Genomic DNA, 20,949 nt, shown 5'->3' with positions numbered 1-20,949 from the left:
TGCAGTTTATATCCAGCTCTGAAGCTCCGACTAGATCTATGCTCTGCATGGTTTTCTAAGCATCCCTGCACTGTCAATGGAACAGGTTGGTAGTACAGTCTGCTGTGTGGGTTTCCAGGACACAATTGGCTGTCATGTGTTCTCCACCCTGGAAATGGCGGTGTTCCATCACTGAAGGAATTAACTAATCACAGAACAGCTTGGGTAGGAAAGGACCTTACAGCTTGTGCAGTTCCAACCCCCTGTCACCAGCAGGGACACCTTCCACTAGACCAGGTTGCTCTAAGCCCTGTCCAGCCTGGCCTTGAACACTGCCAGGGATGGGGCAGCCACAGCTTCTCTGGGCAACCTGTGCCAGGGCCTCAGCACCTTCACAGGGAAGAACTTTTTCCCAAGATCTCATCTCAGTCTCCCCTCTGTCACGTTAAAGCCATTCCCCCTTGTTCTGTCCCTACAGGCCCGTGTTCAAAGCCCTTCTCCAGGTTTCTTGTACCCCTTTTAGGCAGTGGAAACTGTTCTAAGGTCTCCCAGGAGCCTTCTTCAGGTTCTGTCCAGCAGATGAGGTGGCACAGGAGCAGAACTGCTTTCACTTTGCCTTCAGAGCTCACTGAGCTCTTAAGACCCACTTTAAAAGGGATTAGCATGCCTTGTGGAGCTTGCTTTTAAAGTTTATGACCATGGCATTATCCTTTTTTTGAGGAAAGCCTGGAAAGGGGCATGCTTGAGCCAGTTATGATTCAAATCTGCCTGCTTTGGCCTTTGAATTGGAACAGAGCTTTCTTGGAAGCTGATGTTAGGACCCTCCTGCTCACTGTTGCAGCATTCTTATATGTTCTCCATTTCAAATCAGAACTGTTCTGTCAGTGCTGCTGATTTATAAAAGTTGTGTTCAGAATTCCTCACCTGAAGAGATCAGCTGTTTCAGTAGAAAGAGGCTTTTTGTATGGTCACTGCTAAGCAAGGATCCTTGTGCTGGGGCTCCATTTCCAAATGAAGGCTGACAGAGGAGGGAGGACCTAGGAACCTCGCTCTGCGGAAGACTCTTGCTCTGCACAAGAGAATGCTTTGCGACGTAAGGTTATTCCTCCAAATAACAAGCTCAGTAAGCCAGGAGAGAGCTTGCGTAACAGTCAGTTTCAAGGAATGATACACAGGGCAGGTGTTAATTTTAGAGCTATCTTAAAATGGTATTCTTTTCGGCCATTAAAAGCTCAAACAGTTATCCTCTGGAATTGGGCATGTAGTTTGTTCAGGGGTTCTTTTTCCTGCCTTTCTCTACACAGTCACTCCTTACTGGGATGAGATAAACACTGCTGTTTCTAAATTAGTATTGGTTAATATTCTTGACACCTACAGGTCAGTTTTGAGGCCCAGTATATTTGCTGTCTTGTTTTGTTTCTGGTGCCTGTGTTCAGTGCTAGCATTAGGTCAAGCCCTACGTAGTCCCCTCAGAGCTGGTTGACCTGTGAGGAGGTGTGGCAAAAGTGGAGGCAGCCTGGGAGGCTTCAGGAAATCATTGAGCCAATAACCAGCCTGCCTGAGCCATCACAGATGAGGCTTTATATGTACCTCTTGATACTAGACCTGGCAGGAGTTTGTATTCGTGGTACTGCCACAGGCATGGCCGAAGTTGCCTGACAAAGGAAGGGCTATGGATGCTGTCTATCTGGACTTCTGTAGAGCCTTTGACACAGTCCCCTACAATATTCTTCTCTAAACTGCAGAGGTACGGATTTGATAGACTGGTGGATGAGGAACTGGCTGGCTGGTCATATCCAAAGGGTCATGATCAATGGCTCAGTGTCTGGATGGACACCAGTGACAAGTGGCATTCCTCAGGGGTCCATACATGGAGACCTCAGAGCAGCCTTCCAGTATCTGAAAGGGGCCTACAAGGATGCCACAGAGGGACTCTTTGTCAGGGACTGTTATGATAGGACAAGGGGTGATGGGTTTAAACTGAAAGAAGTTCAGGTTGGATATAAAGAAGTTCTTCCCTGTGAGGGTGGAGAGACACTGGCACAGGTTGCCCAGAGAAGTGGTAAATGCTCCATCCCTGACAGTGTTCTAGGCCAGGTTGGACAGAGCCTTGGGTAACATGATCTAGTGTGAGGTGTCCCTGCCATGGACAACCCCCCTGGCAGGGGAGTTGGAACTAGATCTTTAGTCTTTGCCAACCCTAACTATTCTATTATTCAGTGATTCTATGATACTGTTTAATATCTTCATTAGTGAAGACTGAGTGTGTTGTCAGCAAGTTTGCAGATCACAGAGTCATAGGATCAACCAGATTGGAAAAACCCTTTAAGTCCAACTGTTCCCCAGCACTGCCAAGGCCACCACTGAACCATGTCACTGAGGGCCTCATCTATGTGATTTGCGAACACTTCCAGGGATGGTGACTCCACCACTGCCCTGGGCAGCCTGTTCTAATGCCTGAGCACCCTTTGGGGAAGAAGGTTTTCCTTACTAGCCAATGTAAATGACAACCTAGTATCTACATGACACGAAGCTGGGTGGTGCAGCTGACAAACCTGAAGGACAGGATCCCATCAAGAGGGACTTGGACAGGCCTGAGAGGTAGGCCCATGCAAACCTCATGAGGTTTAATGAGGCCAATTGCAGAGTCCTGCACATACCCCAGTATCAATACGTTTGGGGGGAACAAGGAATTGAGAGTTGCTCTGAGGAGAAGAACCTCTGATGGATGAAAGACTAGACATGATCGAGCAATGTGTGCTTGCAGCCCAGAAGGTCAGCCATAGCTAGGGTTGCATCCACAGGCATCTGGCCAACAGGTCAAGGGAGGTGATTCTGCCTCTCAGCTCTGGTGAGGCTCCACCTGGAGTACTGTGTCCAGCTCTGGAGTCCTCAGTACAGAAAAGACATGGACCTGTTGGAGAGAAACCAGAGAAAGACAGCAAAAGTGATCTGAGGTTGGGAGCACCTATCCTGTTAGGAATGGCTGAGAGAGCTGGGCTTGTTCAGCCAAAAGACTGGGGAGACGTCATTGCAGCCTTTCAGTTCTTAAAAGGGGCCTTTAATAAAGATGGGGAAAGACTTTTTAACAGGGTCCGTGTGACAGGGCGAGGGTGATGGTTTTAAACTGAAAGAGGGAGATTCAGGCTGGATGTGAGACATTCTTTACCATGAGAGTGCTGAGATGCTTGGCACAGGTTGGCCAGAGAAGCTGTGGCTGCCCCATCCCTGGCAGTGTTCAAGGCCAGGCTGGACGGGGCTTGGAGCAACCTGCTCTAGTGGAAGGTGTCCCTGTCCGTGGGTGGATGAGCTTTAAGGTCCCTTCCAATACAGATCAGGCTGGGATTCCATGAGATGCCTCGAGGGAGCCGCTGTAGGCCCTTGAGCCCTGCGGCAATTGGCTGCGGCCCCGCTTTCACTGACGGGAGGCGCTGGGTTCGGGTTCTCCCCTTGCCGCACCCGGAACCTTTTATCCTGACGGCGGTTTCCGCCCGGCGCATTAGGAACCGTGCCGGAGGCGGAAGCGCAGGCGGCGGGCAGGGGCAGCCCGGCGGCCGTGGTGCGGGAAACAGTTGGGTGGGCCGGTCCGGGTCGCGCAGGACACGGCTGCGGTGCTCCGCGCGGGCGGGGCCCCATGGCCTCTTCCTCCAGCATCGACATTGAGGACGCGACCCAACATCTGCGGGACATCCTCAAGCTGGACCGGCCGGGAGGTGAGAGGCTGGCACCGGGGGGAGCAGCAGGTCGCCGGCGGCGCGCCTGGGCGGGGCGGGGACGCTGCGTAGAGCTGGGGCCGCGCTGCGTTGTCCCGGGCCTGTGGTACTCTCCCAGGCACGGGCTCCTTTCCTTTCAGGGTACAGAGGCCATCGTTCTCCGCTGGCTCCCTCTCGCCCAGGGCGAGGGACCTGCTCGGCCCTTCCGCTGTCCCCGAGGTGTGCTTGAGGAGTGCAGCCGGGGGAGGAGAAGAGCAGAGACCCGGTGTGAGGGACTTCACTGGTGCGGGAGGACTCTCGTGGCTGAGCAGAGAGGGAGCAGTCGGGACACAAACCTCGCTGCTGCTGCTACGGGTCTCTGGGCTCTTGTTGTCCGAGAGGTGTCGCCCTGGAAGCTGACAGCGCTGACTCTCCACCCAAGCCTTTCTGTTATTAGGAACACTTGAGTTTTCCCGAGTTGTCTCGCTGAGCTCAGTGGGAGGGGCTGCCAGGCCTTTCTAGGATCAGTGCTATCTTAATCATAGAACCCTGGAATGGTTTGGGTTGGAAAGGACCTTAAAGCTCACACAGTTCCAACCCCCTGCCACAGGCAGGGACACCTTCCACTAGACCAGGTTGCTCCAAGCCCCATCCAGCCTGGCCTTGAACACTGCCAGGGATGGAGTAGCCACAGCTTCTCGGCAGCCTGTGCCAGAGCCTCAGCACCCTCACAGGGAAGAACATTCCCCAGGCTTTTTGGTCACAAATATCTCTTCTTAAAGTGGCTGTGATTGTTCTTCCTTTGCTTTGAGCTATTCTACTTCTCTGCTCAGAGTTCAGTGGACTCCCTTCTGCCTATAAAACACCTGTGGTGAACAGCAGTAGGCTTCGGGAGTCAGCTGTTGAGGGCTCTGTACTTGAAAAACTGAAAGAAGTCAGAGCAGTGATGGGGAGCACCTGTTTTCACAAGGAGTTTCTGAGCTGAAAAAAAACATTGTTTGTGAAATGCTTGGAGTTGTTTCTGTTCTGTCAAGGTGATTTGCCTTTCCCTGAAGCAGCTTCTCTTGCTGGTTGAAGGAAAGGAGGTATTTGCTGAGTGTGGCCTCCTAATTTCTCTTCTTTCCTGTTGATTCTCGTTATACCTTCTCTGTTGTCACTAGTGTGCAGGACATTAGAGAAAGCAAGGAGCTATTGGACAGCAAGTCAGGTGATAAGGAACCCGTACTTGCTCTCAGCAGAAATCACTGCCTGGGTAATAGCAGATAGATCTGAAAGAACCGGACATAAGAAGATGAAGAGCAAGAGTATGTGTGTGTTAACTGAAAGCCTCTGAAAATCCTGTTAGGATGTCAGAGGAAAGGGAAACTGGGTGGTCCTTCAAGACTTATGAAAGAGAATAGAAGCATCCTCATGAATTGCATGGGTAGAGCTGGTCTGGTCTGGCATCAAGTTGCTGTGATCAAGGTTCTCTCTAGCTGTGGTTTCTGTTATAGCCTAGATTTCACTTACAGATATAATATCCAGCAGAGGCTAGCGTAGCTGCTTGCCATGAAGACAGGTTTGCAGTGCAGGTGGCTGTGAACAGTGTTACGTTACTCTGGGTGCTCTCTAGACTGGTGGCAAGAAACACACCCTGCTCTAAAGATATTAAACTCTCACAGTGTTTTGTTAGTTCTGCTGGGTTTGGGGATTGTGAAAACATTATCTACTGCCCATTCTTTCTTGATGCAGTTTTCTCCCAGTTTTGCAAACATTGCTTATTGCTTTGGCAGCTCCTTGCCATTTTCCCATGCTATGCCCCAAGTAAGGGGGAGCTGTATGATCAAGCCAAGGAGCTCCCAGCTGGGGCATGGATACAGGCTGCTGATGCCAGTCTGCTGTGGATGAGTGTCCTTGCTGGATACTTCAAAGTATGCTGAAATCTCTGCTGATAACCAGGTGTTCCATGGGCTGCCCCTGCTCATGTGGTGTTTATCAGGGAAGTGTTTTGTTTAGTGCAAAGTAGAATCCCCTGGTGCTGGTGGTGTTTAGTTCAGAAGTTCAGGATCTCAGCTCTAAATATTCCTCTGCTTCTGCTCTTTAAAAAGGCACTGAACACAACTGCACTTCTTTCCCTTTGAAAGCCTAGATCTACTAAATTAACATTTTGGTTTTGTTTACCTACTAAACATTGAGCCCCTTCACTTTTTTTTTTACGCCTTCAGTATTGAGTTCAGGCAGCACCTGTGTTTGTCTGGCTCCCACCAAGATAGAGTGATGGGCTAAGCCCCTTCCTGAAATTCGGTGCACTGTTGTTGTGCCCAGCAGCCTCAGGGGAGCTTTTTCTCCTTCTCTTCCCCATGGAGTGAAAGTCACTGTCCTGCTGTCCATAAAAGAGCAGAGGTACTTACATGAGGCATTTCTGTTGCTGCAAATAGAGCACAGAATGCATCACCTTCCTCTGATGGTCTGGATGCTGCTTCTGTAGTGAATGTTTTCCTCTTTTTTTAACAAAGGATAGATTGCAGTTGGTTGAAGTAGCTGCAACAGGACAAGCACCCACATATGCTATAGGAATAAGGGACAAATCTTAGTCTTGTAGGCACAGCATAAATAAGTTAGGTGGTTACAGGTTCATGTTCCCTGGCCTGTAGTTTCCTTGTGCTGCTGCTGTTGTCTCCATGCAGTGAGGTGAGCACTCAAATGGACTCTGCAGTGGGATATGCTGTCGCTGCACAGGCTTTTTGTGAGCACAGTAGTTAGTGATATAATGACTCTGTTCATAAACAGGCAAGTTTTAAATATTCTTCTGGCAAATGAGTAATGGTTGCAGTTATTTCTGTAGGCAGCAGCACTCAATCTGCTGTGTTAAAGCCTATTTGGTAACTGAAAGCTTGCCTTACTTTCAGAGGATGTGCCTCTTGTGTGCAGTCATGTTGGGGTTTGTTGAGTGTGCTGGGCAGAGTGGAGCTCCTGGTCTTGGAGCAGCCATTTTGCAAGAGCTCCACAGCAGTTGTTACCTGGCAACAGTATTTGAAATGTCACTTTTCAAAACCATTGTAAATTTCAAGCCAGGGTTTTGCTGAAACTAGAAGCTTTGACTTCAGTGTGTAAGTGTTGATGGCGTGGGCTCCTCTGTGTGGATCAACTATTTACCTTGCTAGTGAAATAGCAGAGTCTCCTTAACCCATTGTTACATCTGTCCCTTTCTAAAAGCCTTCAGAAGACACAGAAGACACCAGTCAACTTATGCTGGGCCAGGCTGCAGTCAGGACACATGTACTCTTCAGAGCACCGCTGAAATGCTGAACAAGGGGTTGAACACAGAATTGGAGAGCTGTAAACTTCCAGTGACTAGTCAACTAAGGGAAGAGTATACAGAATCCTATAGGCACAGCTGCACGTTTTTGTAGCTAAGGTACTCAAACATCTGGACTTTGAAGTTAGGTCTCAGTCAGAAGGCAGTTTTGGGAAGTGACAAATGTATTATGTCCAGCCAACCCTGAATGCTGCAGCTAACTACTTCGCTGCTGGACTTTGGATATGTCTTTGCAGTCATCAGGGTTGGAAGTGACCTTTCAAGAACATTTTGGTCTGGCACTTATTTCAGTAATCTGAATTGCCAGCTAAGTCTTTCTGATCCAAGACTATTTACTCCTTGAACCTGGCAAATTCCTTGTACATGTTCTTTGGTGTTTCTTCTGGTCTGTTTGAATTGCTTGTATAAGAAAAGAGCCACGACTTCACTTTCTGTAGAGGTAAGTTTCTTACACAGGAGGTCTCTTAGCACATCCTTTTCAGAAAAGAATACTTCTCCCAACAAATTTAGCATATTCTACCTGGTAGACTAGAGGAACCTGACAAAAACCATCTGGAGGTAACGTATTTCACACAGTGCTATTTCTTTTGAAGGGTTATTGTGCTCAGTTGGTCATGCTTCTCCCTAGGTTCAGTGAATGAGAACCAGAGACCATCAAATTCGTATAATGGAGACCTGAATGGACTGCTGGTGCCTGACCCTGTCGTGGTTGGAGATGTACCTTCTCTGGCTAAGCCAGTGCATCGGGCCATTTCTCTGGGAGCCCTGCAGGAGAAACAAGTCATGTAAGTTTTCATGGAATCACAGGCTGGTTTGTATTGGAAGGGACCTCAAAGCTCATACAGTTCCAATCCCCTGCTGTGGGCTGGGACAACTTCCACTAGGGCAGGTTGCTCCAAGGCCTGTCCAGTCTGGCCTTGAACAGTGCCAAGGATGGGGCAGCCACAGCTTCTCTGGGCAACCTGTGCCAGGGCCTCAGCACCCTCACAGGGAAGAACTTCTTTCTTGTATCCAACCTGAACTTCCCCTGTTGAAGTTTAAACCTATTACTCTTTGTCCTATTGCTACATTGAAGAGGGGCTGAGAATAACTAGAAAATTATGAAAAATTGGTTCTGGTGAGACTGGACAAGCATGCTGAGAAGCTGACAAGCTTCACACTGAGTTCAGGTGACAGGTGTGGGTCAGTGCTGGAGGTTAGAGGTTTTGTAGCTTTTGTGAGGCTGATGTGCACAGCCTGCCATTCTTTCAGCTGAGGAACTGAAGAGTTTTGGCAGAGCTGTGTAGAGAGAAAGGCAGCAGGATTGGTTGTATGGTGGACATCAGGAATAAGGATGGAGGCTAATTAGCATGGCACTGGGTGAAACTGGGCATTCTCATGTAGACCTCCAGCTGGACTCCTGGGCCCCAAGTTACCTCAGGGGTGACTTTCATCAGTCTGCAGTATGGTAGACCTTGCATTTGTCCAGATACTTCTCTCCATATAACTTAAAACAGGACAAGTGATCTTGAGCTAGGGTTCTACCTAGCTGTTTGCTGACTCGTGGATATGTCCAATGTGTTTTGGACAGTACCTGTGCTTTTCCTGCTTATATGCTAGAGAATATATGCATATAGAATACTTTGGATTTGTCATGGGAGTAATAATACAAATCCACATCAGATTAATTAGTGTAATGCTTGGCTTCACATACTGACTTTTAACAGAGCACATGTGAATAGCTTTTGCTTGGGTTCTTTGCTCACAGTTTTGAGAGAGGATGCTGCATGCACGGTTGATGAGGTTCAACTGCTTAGCTTTGGTCTCCTTGCACCTTCTAATGTTTGGTAGTACTCAGGGCTGCCTCAATCAAATGTAGGTTTGTGCTCAAGTCCAATAGACTGGAGGTTTTTAAGTTGAATACACCAGGTGTTTGGTGCTTTCAAACCTGTGGCACATAGGGAAGGGACACTCCTAACTGAAAGAGTTTCTTTTTATTTTCAGTTGTTCTACTCAGACTTCCTAGTTGCACAGCTACTCCTCATTGTTAAAATTATGAGCAGCAAATCTCTGACCTCTCTTCCTGTGAGTCCTATCTGATTTTTTTTTTCCCTTTGTTTTAATTGAAGTTGCCTTTCTGGTGATGACAGTTCCACTTGCATAGTGATAACAGCAAAAGATGTGGAGATAGTGGCCAGCAGTGATTCCAGCATCACCAGTAAGGCCAGAGGGAGTAACAAGGTAAGGAGGAAGAGAAAGTATTGTTCTCTCTGTTTTTTTTTTTCTTAGTCACATCAGCTCATGCTTGAATATTTTTTAAACCGTAATTATCATCTTTCCTGTGTTATAGGAATCTGTAATTAGGTAGAACCTTGTCAAAGAGCTTAACAAAGGGGAAAAATTGGAGGTGTATCTTATAGCTGATTGTTACCGTTATTCCAGAGTCTGGCCAAGTTATCCTCTGATCTTCATCCTTCACAAACAAGCTCTCCCTGCTGATTGTTTCTATCCTGGCAGATCTTCACTATGGAGGGTTGGTTCTGATGTTTTACTAGCCTTAGTCCTGCTGGGAGCTCCACCTGGCAGATCAGGGCTGCAGGTTCTGCTGAGATCAGAGCTGGTGCTGTAGCAGAGTACTGAGATGTGCTCAGAACAAATGCTAGGAATTAGGAGAGAAAACTCTGGTCCTGATCTCTCACCCCTTTCTGTATTATCCCATTTTGTTCCTTACTGTGCAGTGAATTAAGGGACCACAGAGACAGTAAATTAATACTGTACCATATTAGCATATGAAAAACATATTGTTTTTCATAGATAATACTGGTGAAAGGGAGGATCACTGCCATAATTCTCATGGTTTTTCTTAATTCTTTGCTCACAGAGGCAATGTTTATTGAATAAGACTGGGAGTCTGTTTCTTGGAAAGCAGTATTAAAGCTAAAAAGGAAGTGTCCATGCAGCAGATGTGTTTCTATATTTCAAAAAAACTTTCCAAGAACTGGGAATCCAGACCCAGTTCTCATAAAGAGGTAAAGTCTGCTTTGTTGTAATTGCAGGATAGAGTAGTGTTCTACAACATAACAACTTCAGTGAGCTGTGTTCCTTTTTACAATGGAAGGAAATAGTCATCTGCTTCCAGAACTTCGAATGTTTAGGGCTCTGCTACCTGCCATTCAGTGTGCAGTTCTTCCTACCAACTCCTACTTCCAACAGTTTCCTATTAAGCATTACAGATCTTCCCTGGAGGAAAATGTACATTTGGTTGGTTTGTTTCAGGAAAAAGTTAATTCCAGACATTTTTCATGTTTTGGTTTGTTTTTTATCCTGAGCAGGTGAAGATACAGCCTGTTGCTAGATATGACTGGGAGCAGAAGTACTATTATGGCAATCTGATAGCAGTTTCAAACTCTTACCTTGCTTATGCTATTAGAGGTGAGATACCTTCTTGTCTTGGGTGTGATTTGTATTATTTTGTTCTGCATATCTCTAAAAGAGTTAAAGTTTGCATCAGTACGATGTAACTTGCAGTAATTGAAACACATCTTGTGATACTCAGTTCAGGGTGCTGTTCTAGTGGGAATATAAGTGAAGCTGGAGCTATGGGGGAATGAAGAGTTGGTTGTGTAGGAGAGCTTTCAATGAGAAAGAAACCTTCTGTGAAGTTAGAAATAAGAGAAGGACTCCGTGGGGATGGAGGAAAGGTTGAACTACATTGGTTTCACTGGACAGCAATCTGATGTTCAGCTTACTCCTCTGATTGAATATTTCTGCACTGAACAAGCTCCTCAGTAGCTAAGCACAGAAACAGCCCTTTGGTAATTTGAGCAGGTAAATGTTTGTGATGGGTTTGCTTGCATAAATTTAGAGTTGAGTTTAAGGCTAAATTTAGAGGAGACAAAGAGCAATGCAGTGTATTTTGCAGTGGAAAGGGAGAAAAAACGGAACCATGCAGGGGAAGATTGTTTCACAACATATATGAAGTAAACGAGCGCTTGGTCATCTGTAGTATCTCTTTCTGCTCTCATGTACAAACACAACATTTGGGGCTCCATCAGCTCTTCACTTTTAGTGCTAGCACCCATCAGTTTGGCCTTCTGTAAAATCTACTACTCTGCTGCTGTGGCTTTTCTTAGCTAGGGCTACTTTAGAGCAGCTTTAGGGTGTTTCACCCTTTTTTTTAAAGCATGAAAAGTTTGGATGCAGTAGCACAATGGGAAGCTGGATGGACTGCTTGCATTATAGTAACGTTTGTCTGATATGGGGAGGCTGGACACTTTGTTTGCTATGTGCATGCACTAAAGCATGATCTTTTCAGTCATGCAAGCTAGAGAGCAGTGCTTTTTGCTAGATCAATGTTTGTGCCTTTTACATTCCTCTTACAGAACGTGTATTTGAGCTAACTGCCTCTCATTGACTCCTTTTTTCCAGTTACTGAAAAATGAAATTGCAATTAAACTTAATTCACTGCCACTGAAGGTCAGCCTTGGAGTCTGGTAGCTTTATCATGAGCTCACAAACAAGATTTAGGCCTTACATTTAATGAAGGCATCTTTATGAGAGTAATCCTGGGAATAATGAGAAATCCATTTCTGTTGCCTTCTTTTTAAGTAGAACAACTTAGAACTTGCAGTGCTTTAGAAACAGATGAGGTGGAGAATTAAGATGCCCCTTGCAAGGCAGGCAAAATCCCTCATGATGCTGCCACTTCAGTCTCCTGCACCGCAGAGGAAGAGTGCAGTGAATGTTTGTGCCTGTCTTGGAAGGGCTTGTTAACATGTTACCTATTTTTATGGGTTTTCAGAGTGCTGTCAGGCACAGCTGGTGGGGGCTGAAAGCATAGGCAATACTGGAGTGAAGCTGCATGGATAAATGGTGACTTCTTCCTCTCTTTCCGGCAGCTGCCAGCAATGGCTCCGCTATGGTGCGAGTCCTGAGCATCAGTGCTGCTGAGAGGACCTTGCTGAAAGGATTCACAGGTGGTGTGGCTGATCTGGCTTTTGCTCATCTTAACTCCAACCAGCTGGGGTGCCTGGATGAGGCTGGCAACCTTTTTGTCTGGCGCCTGACCATGGATAAAGAAAAAATCCAGTATCTTGTCAAAGTAGACCTCATTTCAGTCTTTGTGTGATGGGTAGATGTGAATGCAACATCAAAATTGCAACTTCTTTTGTAGCCTTTCAAGAAGAGCAGCTTGTAGAGGAAATATTGATAGTATTGCCCTTTCCAGAATATCAAATCAGTCAACCTGTGCCTGTATTTGGTGCAATCATCATCTGAAATTGCACCCAATGTGAAATTCTGGGAGTGCACCTCGGTGTTCCTTCTGGTCCAGACAAAAGTAGTCGGTGAGAATTGTCAGTCTGTACAAGCTGGCCTTACACCTGGACAGTGTCACCTCAACTGTGACAGTTTTTTACTCATGTTTATCCAGTTCTGGATCTTTTCTGTAGTTACTTTTCAGAGGAAGAGTATTTAAGTATGTATATTTCCACTCACTGTCTTCTTTCCAGATCTGTCATCCTTCATTGGTGGTTGTGAAATTTATTTTCTGTGTTTGATTCATTGCCCTAAATAATTTCATTGCTAGGACAGACTGCCCAGTCCTTCTGGGAAGCATGTCAGTCTGTGGGATATGTCATCATAGGTTATAACTTCTTATTTTTAATTGTGTATCATAATTTCCAAAGCAAGTGGAGCAAGGGTGGTTGTAATGTAAGATCTGATCTGGAGGGGTGGACTAGAGTGCTCAGCCTGTGCAGTGTTGAAACTTTGCTGTCCTTCTGTGGTAGTGTTGTGATGCTAGCTGCACTAATTTATTCTGTCCATCAGCAGTTGTGCAGATTGCACATTCAGATTGTTTGCCTGTTGTGCTTATCCTGTCCCTGTCTGCAGCCTGCAAGGGAAAATTACGAGAATCTGTTAACTTTTATAAGCTTAACCTCTCCTGCCAGTGAAGAAACATCAGCTTGTCTCCTTTCTTAGCAGAATCTTTTCGCCTGCATTCTTTTTGAATCGCACTGATCAAAATCTCTTGAGGTTTAATAGAAGCCCGAATAGATTACTGCTGAGCATTTGTAACACAGCCAGCATGTTATGTTCCTTAACCATGGTGATTAGAGAGGAGATCCTGGTTAACATCAAGCGGCCTGACAATACCCCTCTGAACACCTCTCGAAGAATCATCTGGTGCCCTTTCATCCCGGATGATAATGAGGAGAGTGGTGAAGAGGGAAGTCAGACTTTGGCACTGCTGCATGAGGACAGGGTAAGGAAACCTACTTGAAATGTTATCTCTTATTATCGTTAGAGGGAGAGCGTCTGTTCAAGGAAAGAGGTGATATGGCTAGAGTTGTAAAGGCTAGTCCACACTGAGGAATCCTGCTGTAATATGAGATGTGGGATTCCTCTCTTCCGAGGAGAGGCCATACTGATCTTTCTCTGGGCCTCAGGAGGGTAGAAAGTGGTAAATTCTGCTGGACATCGGATAGCAAGGACCACTAGAAACAATGCAGGGGGTCAGAGGCATCATTTGTCTGTTCAGGCTGAACCAGTACCTGGGGGAGGGGTTTGCTGAGCAGCAACTACAGCTGCCACAAGCAGTTCCTTGTATGTATGCACAGCTAGGTGCCAGGGAAGCATCTAATGGCCAGATCAGGTGGAAACAGGAAGGTTTATGTCACATAATTTTCATTGGGCTCATATATCAGGATATAAAATAAGGATATAAGAAATTCTCCAGTAGTTGTAAAAATAATCCTCTGTGCCTGCATGTTTGTTTTCCAGGCAGAGGTATGGGATTTGGACATTATCAGAATGAACAACAGCTCCTGGCCAGTGGAAGTGCCTGATATCAAAGAAGGTTTCATCGTAGTGAAAGGCCACAGCACGGTATGAAACTATTTTGTTTTCTTTACTGTCATCCTGTAGATGATTGCTACAGATCGGCAGTGGTCAGTCAGGTTTTCTCTGAGTTATAGTATTTCAGGAGCTGCAGTTCTTAGGACACGTGGCTGTAAAAAAAACCAGTTACTTACCCATCCATACTCGCCACAACCTGCTAGCTGTGTACACTGTTGTCGTGGTTTAAAGCCAATCCACACAGCTTGCGTGGTTTAAAACCCCACCTCAGTCTCCCACAGCACCACACACACCTTTCCTCCCCCCCCACCCCCCCCGCTCCCAGAGGGATAGGGAAGAGAACCGAAGGAATGTAACTCCCATGGGTTGAGATAAAAACCAATCCAGTAACTAAGGTATAACACAAGTCACTACTGCTACCACTAATAAAAACAATGATAGAGGAAATAAACAAGGAGAGAGAATACGATACCACCCGCCGAAACGAGCCCAACCCGGAAGAGAGCTAACTCCCCCCCTTCTGGCCAACTCCAGTTACCTCCCTGAGCATGACGTGCTGTGGTATGGAATACCTCTTTGGCTAGCCTGGGTCAGGTGTCCTGTTTCTCCTTCCTCCCGGCTTCCCCTCCTCCCTGGCAGAGCATGAGCTCAGAAAAGGCCTTGGACAAAACCAAACATTTGAGCAGTAACTCAAAACATACTTACTATCAGCAACCGTTCCCAGCCCGAAAGTCAAAACACAGCACTGCACCAGCTACCAAGAAGGAGAAAAAATGACTGCTATTGCTGAACCCATGACAACTGTACACATATTTTTGGTATGTAGCTTATGTTTAAAGAGCCAAGATGACTGAGTAGTCATTTACTTTGAAAATAGCTATTGTTAAAAATAATCTGTATTTCCAAAGGCCTGTTTGACAACCTGGGCTGTACTTCAACTATTTTGTCATACCTCCTAGTATATGAAGCAGTTAACACTGCTGTGGTTCACTGCTAGATGAGAAGGGGAAAATTAAGCCCAATGTCATCTTCGTTATTCTAGGATTTCCCAAAGAACAGTTCTATCTGTGAATACAGTGCACCAGGACTGCAGCTGATTCTCCTGTAGGTGGTATTTTGAATATAAAAAAAACAACTGGAGAGAGCCCAATTTCACTTCTTGAACAAGATGGTGACAGAGTAATTGTATCACTTAAATAAAACAATGATTATGAAATGATAATGATGGTGAAAAGCCAGAAGATCCCAAACCAAAATGTTCATAATACGTGTAACAGTGGGAACAGCAGTAGCACAATCCATTGTACTTTAAATTTGCTGTCTGGAAAGCATGATTGTTAATTATTATCAAAACAAACAACACAATGAAGTTCTCACAGTTCTGTGAAGGGTTAAACTCCCTGGTGACAATGTCTGACTTATATTGTTAAACTGTTAGTCAGACTCCTGTTAGAAGAGGCACTCTAGGTGTCTTCCTTTGAAATAAAAATGCTATAACATGATTTTCTGTGTCTCTTTTTCCTCTCATGTAGTGCCTGAGTGAGGGAGCACTTTCTCCAGATGGAACTGTGCTGGCCACAGCAAGCCATGATGGTTTTGTCAAATTCTGGCAGATCTATATTGAGGGTCAGGATGAGCCAAGGTAATTGGAGAATTAGAAAATAAAGGATTTTGGAACAGGGAGCAGCATTTTCTCTGTGAGAATTTCCTTGCAATGGTCATTCTCGGCACACTATAATGATACAGGGTGAACTCACTTTACAGGGTGTTTGTAAAGTATTTTGGCGCTGAAGAGTTATATCCTGAAGTATCCCACAAGATTTGGTGAGCTTCTTGAAAAAGCAAGGAGCTGTGTCTTGACAACAGGAGTTCTGTGCTTTGGACAGCCTGTAGGCAAACTCTCTTGCGCTGTCCCTGTAAATGCAGAAAGGTTCTCTGAGCTGTTTCTCTCAATGTTGAATTCTTTCATGTATTGTACCTTTGTTAAGACACCAAACCAAATGGCAACATTTTTTAATTTATTGGTCATGATTCTGTCTGCATGGGTTGTGATCTTCTTATTTTATAAGACTGTCCGCACCTATGAGTTGATAACTTTTGGTAGCTGCTGACTTAAATGCAGGTTTTGGACAAGGAGTAGCGTGTTCAGCGCCCACATTATCTTCCTTGTTTACCACTCGCTGCACACTTGGCTGTTTTCTCTGATTCTCTGCTTCTCTGCTAGGTGTCTTCATGAGTGGAAACCCCATGATGGTAGGCCTCTTTCCTGCCTGCTCTTTTGTGACAATCACAAAAAACAAGACCCAGAGTAAGTCCCCAATCCTGTACTTTGGAGTATCAAAGTTTAGTAGTGTCTTCTAACTCTGCCTTTGGAGGGTTCCTTGTAACTGCATTATACTTGTAAGAACTTAGCTTTGTGTCAGGAGCAAGTCCTGTCCTCTTTGTAATCAGTTTTCTGGTGATGGAGAAATAGATAAGGTTGTGAAGCACAGCCTAAGGTGATAATTCTAGTGTCAGTTCCACGAAAGCAACAAAAAATGTCAATTGTGAGCCTTTTCAGGTTTATGATATGGTCAGTTCAAACTTGTCTGTTATCCTCCAAATGTCAACTGCAGTTGATTAAGAAACAGGTTTGTGAATTTGTTTCTTTAGGGCTTTTTTGGGTTTGGGTTTTTGGGGTTGCTTTTTGGTTTTGTGGTGGGGTTGTGGTTTTTTTTTTGGGGGGGGTGTTGTTTTTTGTGTGTGTTTGTTTAATTTTTATTTGGTACGCAGTTGTGACCTTAATGTTCTTGAGAGCTGTGGTTGTGTTTCAGAAGCAGAAATTTTCTGTGAACTGTAAGACACGGTGGGGCACAATCAGCTATGGGTGGCTTATGAGGAGCTCCTCTGTGAAATGTCCTTAAGGGAAGGACCAGACTTTTTTTAAGAGAACTTAATTCTGTGGTGCCTGCAGGGTTCCCTTCTGGAGATTTCTCATCACAGGAGCGGATCAGAATAGAGAACTGAAGATGTGGTGCACAGTGTCTTGGACCTGTCTGCAAACTGTTCGGTAGGTATAGATGTGCTGACTCCCTAAAGGGCTGGATTTACTTTGAGCAGTGGGTCATAACAAAGCTCTCAACTTCCAGGTATATTTACTCTGTAGAGGTGATCCTTGATCCCCAGTGTAGTCTTCTCTAGCCCCAGTTAGAGCCTCCTCTTTAGGTTTCAACAGATAGGAGAGATGGCAGTCAGGGTGGTAGCAGATTAAGCGTCAGGTTGGTGGTGGTGTCAGGCTGACCTTTTGGCAAGGCCGCAGAAGTTGATCCTTCTATACAGTCTCTTTGGTGTTACCAAGAGCTGTTGTCTTTGCTTGGTTCTGCAGAGCATAGATAGACCTGTAGCATAAGAAGAGGCATGCCAAAATTGCACACCTTGAGTGCTTCTGTAAAAATACTAGCGATTCAATAACCATCTAGGATCTTTTCCCACTATTGCTTTTTCTGATTTAAATAATCAGGAGCTGCTATGTTGACAGACCTTAAGCAATTATACAAGCCTTATTTGCTGAGCCATATATATCCAGAAGTTCAAATTGTGCTTTAGTCCATTCTTTCACTCAACTTATGTTCCCTGCTTTCTCTTTTCTGATGGTGGATCGTGGCCTCTCTGATCACAGCCACACTTAAGGCCACTTCTGAATTGCCCTTCTAAAGTGCGAAGAGTATGGCATTCAGCTGAGTGCTGCTTTTTCCACCTTTTACTACAGAAGGTCCAAAGCATGTAGATGGGTTGTTTTGGTTTGTGGAAAATGTTAAGTAAAGACAAACTCATTTTTGATTTAAATGTTCAAAATTCTTAACTAGATCCTATTGTGTAATCTCCCTCTTAGCTGAAGTCAGCACTGATTTTGGCAGAGTTGGCCTTGTTCTAGTGGGTGGTTGCACTGTAATGTGGCTGTGAATGCCTTAAGATGTTTGTTTGAACTAATACAGTTTCATTGCAGTTGTTCTGGTTGTGCTAATCTACCTTGCTTTCTGCACCACCATCCATCCCCTTTTATTTGTGGATCTAGCTTTTCTCCTGACATCTTCAGCTCCATGAGTATTCTTCCCAGCCTGAAAGTCTGCCTGGACCTGTCAGCTGAATATCTGATACTGAGTGATGTGCAAAGAAAAGTAGGTGGTTCATTCTCTTACTGGCTGGGGGGTAACGGCAAACAGAAGGAGAAATGGCCTTCTGTGTGATTGTCTGCTGCTTAGGTCTAAGAATTGTACATTAACAGCTAAAAATGCAGAGGCTGGCCTCAGCTATTTCAATGTAAGATGGCAAATGGTAACAATTTATCTGATTAATCCCAAGAAGTCTTCAGGTTTATTTCTTACTCTGTAGTAAAGCTCACACTTGGAGAAGCTAGGATCGAATCCCTGATCAGCATTGACTCAGTACTGTGCTTGTAGAAGTTCCTTTGGGTGTTCTGTTTCAGGTTTAAATGGCACAGACTTTATTTTTCTTGATATTTCCATTGTTCCAACTTCAGTTCAGATGCTAGGCTTTGTAGTCCACACACATGTATGTATGGTCTGCTCTGAAAGTCCAGTGACTTCCTGTTTCTGATTCTTTCAGGTTTTGTATGTGATGGAGCTGATGCAGAACCAAGAGGAGGGCAAAGCTTACTTCAGCTCCATCTCAGAGTTCCTCCTTACGCACCCAGTCCTAAGCTTTGGCATACAGGCAGTGAGCCGCTGTCGGTTAAGGCACACTGAGGTGCTCCCACCGGAAGAGGAAAGTGACAATTTGAGTGTAGGTAGGTGGGAAGAGATTTGGCTGCTGTGATATCAGGACTTTTTTCCTGGCTGGTTCTGGCTTTCTAATGAAAGGTTGGTCTCTTCTCCCAATTACTAAGTGATAGGACAAGAGGAAATGGCCTCAAGCTGCACCGGGGAGGCTTAGACTGGAGGTTAGGAACAATTTCTTAACTGAAAAGGGTTTTCAAGTGTTGGAACATGCTGCCCAGGGCAGTGATGGAGTCACTATCCCTGGGAATATTTAGAAGATTTGTAGATGTGGTGCTCAGGGATGTGGTTTAGTGGTAGCCTTGGCAGTGCTGGGTTAGTGGTTGGACTCTGATGCTAATCTAAGTTCATTTTAAGAGAAAGTCACAGAATGGCTGAGGCTGGAAGGGACCCCTGGAGGTCATCTAGTCCAACTGTCCCTGAGCAGGGTCACCTAGAGCACATTAGTCAGTATTGTGTCCAAATAGCTCTCGAATATCTCCAGGGAAAGAGACTCCACAAACTCTCTGGGCAACCTGTTCCAATGCTGAGTCACCCACAGAAAATTTCTTCCTCATGTTCAGGTGGAACTGCCTGAGTTTTCATTTGTGCCTGTTGCCTCTCATCGTATCACCTGGAACCACTGAGAAGCATTTTTGCAATCTAAACAAATGCATGGTGGTTATTTTCTTGTATGAAATATACCCTGTGCAGCTACAGTACTTTAGGGAAGTAGAGTAGAGCTGTGTACAAGGGACCTCTGGAGGTCTCTGGTCCAACCCGCTGCTTGAAGCAGGACTAGCGGCTAATCAGGTCACCTGTGGCTTCACCTGGCTGCGTGTTGAAGGACCCCAGATGTGACACTTCTGACTCTGCTCTGCTGCTCTGTATGAGGGCTGACCCCTTTGTAAAGAAAATACTGTGAACCTGAAGTCCCAACCCAAATTGAAGCCATTGCCCGTTACCACTCAGAAACTTGACTGAGGTCTTTTTGTTACTGAAGAAGCATTCCAGAGGTGTGCAAGCTGAAGTGAGTGCAAGTGAGGCTTTGGTTAAGGTACAATATCAGCTGCCTGGTATCTGAGCCATGATACAATCACATAGTATTTCGTACTCATTGCCCCCAGCAGAACACAGGGCACAACTTCTGGCAACACAGGGGTGAGTCTCCCTCACTCCACCACCCTTTGCATGCTCACAGGAGCAAAAGAGTTCCTAGAAGAACTGGCAAGATACGTCTGTGACTGCTTGTCTGAGTAATTAAAACAAGCTTCTCTCTCTGTTATTACACATCAGAGGTGTGAGCACATAGTCTGAGAAACCAGTTGGTTGCCTCTGAGCTATGTCAAATGTGAGGACAGTGCACAGTCGGAGCTGAGAGAAAGGGTAGGATTCTTTTCTGTTGTATCTGGAAGGTATATTTTTCCAAATCACAAATCTTGCAACAGAAACTAACAAGAAAACTTTTAGGGGAGAGGTTTCTGAAAAACACAGGAGATACATTCTTCTGGCTCTTACTATAATGAATATGATACTGAATCTTCTGGAGAACTGTCCCATGCAGCCATTCCTTGATTGCTGACTCTCTTCAACTCTTGGCTTGCTCCTGGTCTCCTACCTTTCTGTTAGTAAAATTTGGAAAGATGCTTTGAGTAACATCTTTCCTGTTAGAAAGAATCCTTGACCTTACCTTGAATCATGTATTCAATTCTGGGCCCCTCACTACAGGAGAGACATTGAGGTGCTGGAACGGGTCCAAAAAAGTGCAGCAGAGCTGGTGAAGGGCCTGGAGCACAAGTGTGCTGAGGAGTGGCTGAGGGAACTGGGGGGTTTAGTCTGGAGAAGAGGATGCTGAGGGAGACCTTATCCGTCTCTACAGCTGCCTGGCAGTAGGATGGAGCAGGGACATGGTCTCTGCTCCCAAGCAACAAGTGACAGGACAAGATGAAACAGCCTCAAGTGCACCAGGGGTGGTTTAGACTGAAGATTAGGAACAATTCCTTCACCAAAAGGGTGCTCAGGCATTGGAACAGGCTGCTCAGGGCAGTGGTGGAGTCACCACTCCTGGAAGTATTCACAAACCATGTAAACAAGGCCTTTTATGGGATGGTGTCCTTGGCAGTGCTGGGAGATGGTTGGACACTAAACACTAAAAGCATGTTTCAAGAGAATCAATTCCATTATGATCTTAAAGGTCTTTTCCAACCTAGTTGATAATGTGTGCTTCCCTGTGCCTGTTATTATCTGTAATATACTAATAACTATTATATGTATATGCTAATAACTATTATATGCAATAGTTAATTCATGTTGTTGACGATATTGGTGCCATATTGCTCTGAAATGCAGAAGTAAAAATGACTGATACAAGTAACAAGTCAGGAGTAGC

General features: G+C 45.4%; 1 protein-coding gene across 1 annotated transcript in view; it reads left to right on the top strand.

The window, feature by feature from the left end:
* Window positions 1-3,512: 3,512 nt before the first annotated feature.
* Window positions 3,513-20,949, top strand: part of EDC4 (enhancer of mRNA decapping 4) — a 43,333-nt gene continuing 25,896 nt past the window's right edge. Inside the window, exons 1-12 of the mRNA XM_005152415.4 lie at window positions 3,513-3,692; window positions 7,598-7,754; window positions 9,078-9,189; window positions 10,281-10,380; window positions 11,847-12,036; window positions 13,066-13,213; window positions 13,732-13,836; window positions 15,339-15,448; window positions 16,031-16,114; window positions 16,760-16,855; window positions 17,861-17,963; window positions 18,412-18,592. Of these exons, the coding sequence (XP_005152472.1) occupies window positions 3,614-3,692; window positions 7,598-7,754; window positions 9,078-9,189; window positions 10,281-10,380; window positions 11,847-12,036; window positions 13,066-13,213; window positions 13,732-13,836; window positions 15,339-15,448; window positions 16,031-16,114; window positions 16,760-16,855; window positions 17,861-17,963; window positions 18,412-18,592 (1,465 nt within the window). The 5' untranslated portion in view covers window positions 3,513-3,613. The remainder of the gene's footprint in view (window positions 3,693-7,597; window positions 7,755-9,077; window positions 9,190-10,280; window positions 10,381-11,846; window positions 12,037-13,065; window positions 13,214-13,731; window positions 13,837-15,338; window positions 15,449-16,030; window positions 16,115-16,759; window positions 16,856-17,860; window positions 17,964-18,411; window positions 18,593-20,949) is intronic.

The sequence above is a fragment of the Melopsittacus undulatus genome, chromosome Z (assembly GCF_012275295.1).
Source record: "Melopsittacus undulatus isolate bMelUnd1 chromosome Z, bMelUnd1.mat.Z, whole genome shotgun sequence".
Taxonomy (NCBI): domain Eukaryota; kingdom Metazoa; phylum Chordata; class Aves; order Psittaciformes; family Psittaculidae; genus Melopsittacus; species Melopsittacus undulatus.
Note: the sequence above shows the minus strand (reverse complement) of the source record. Positions and strands in the feature narration are given on the sequence as shown.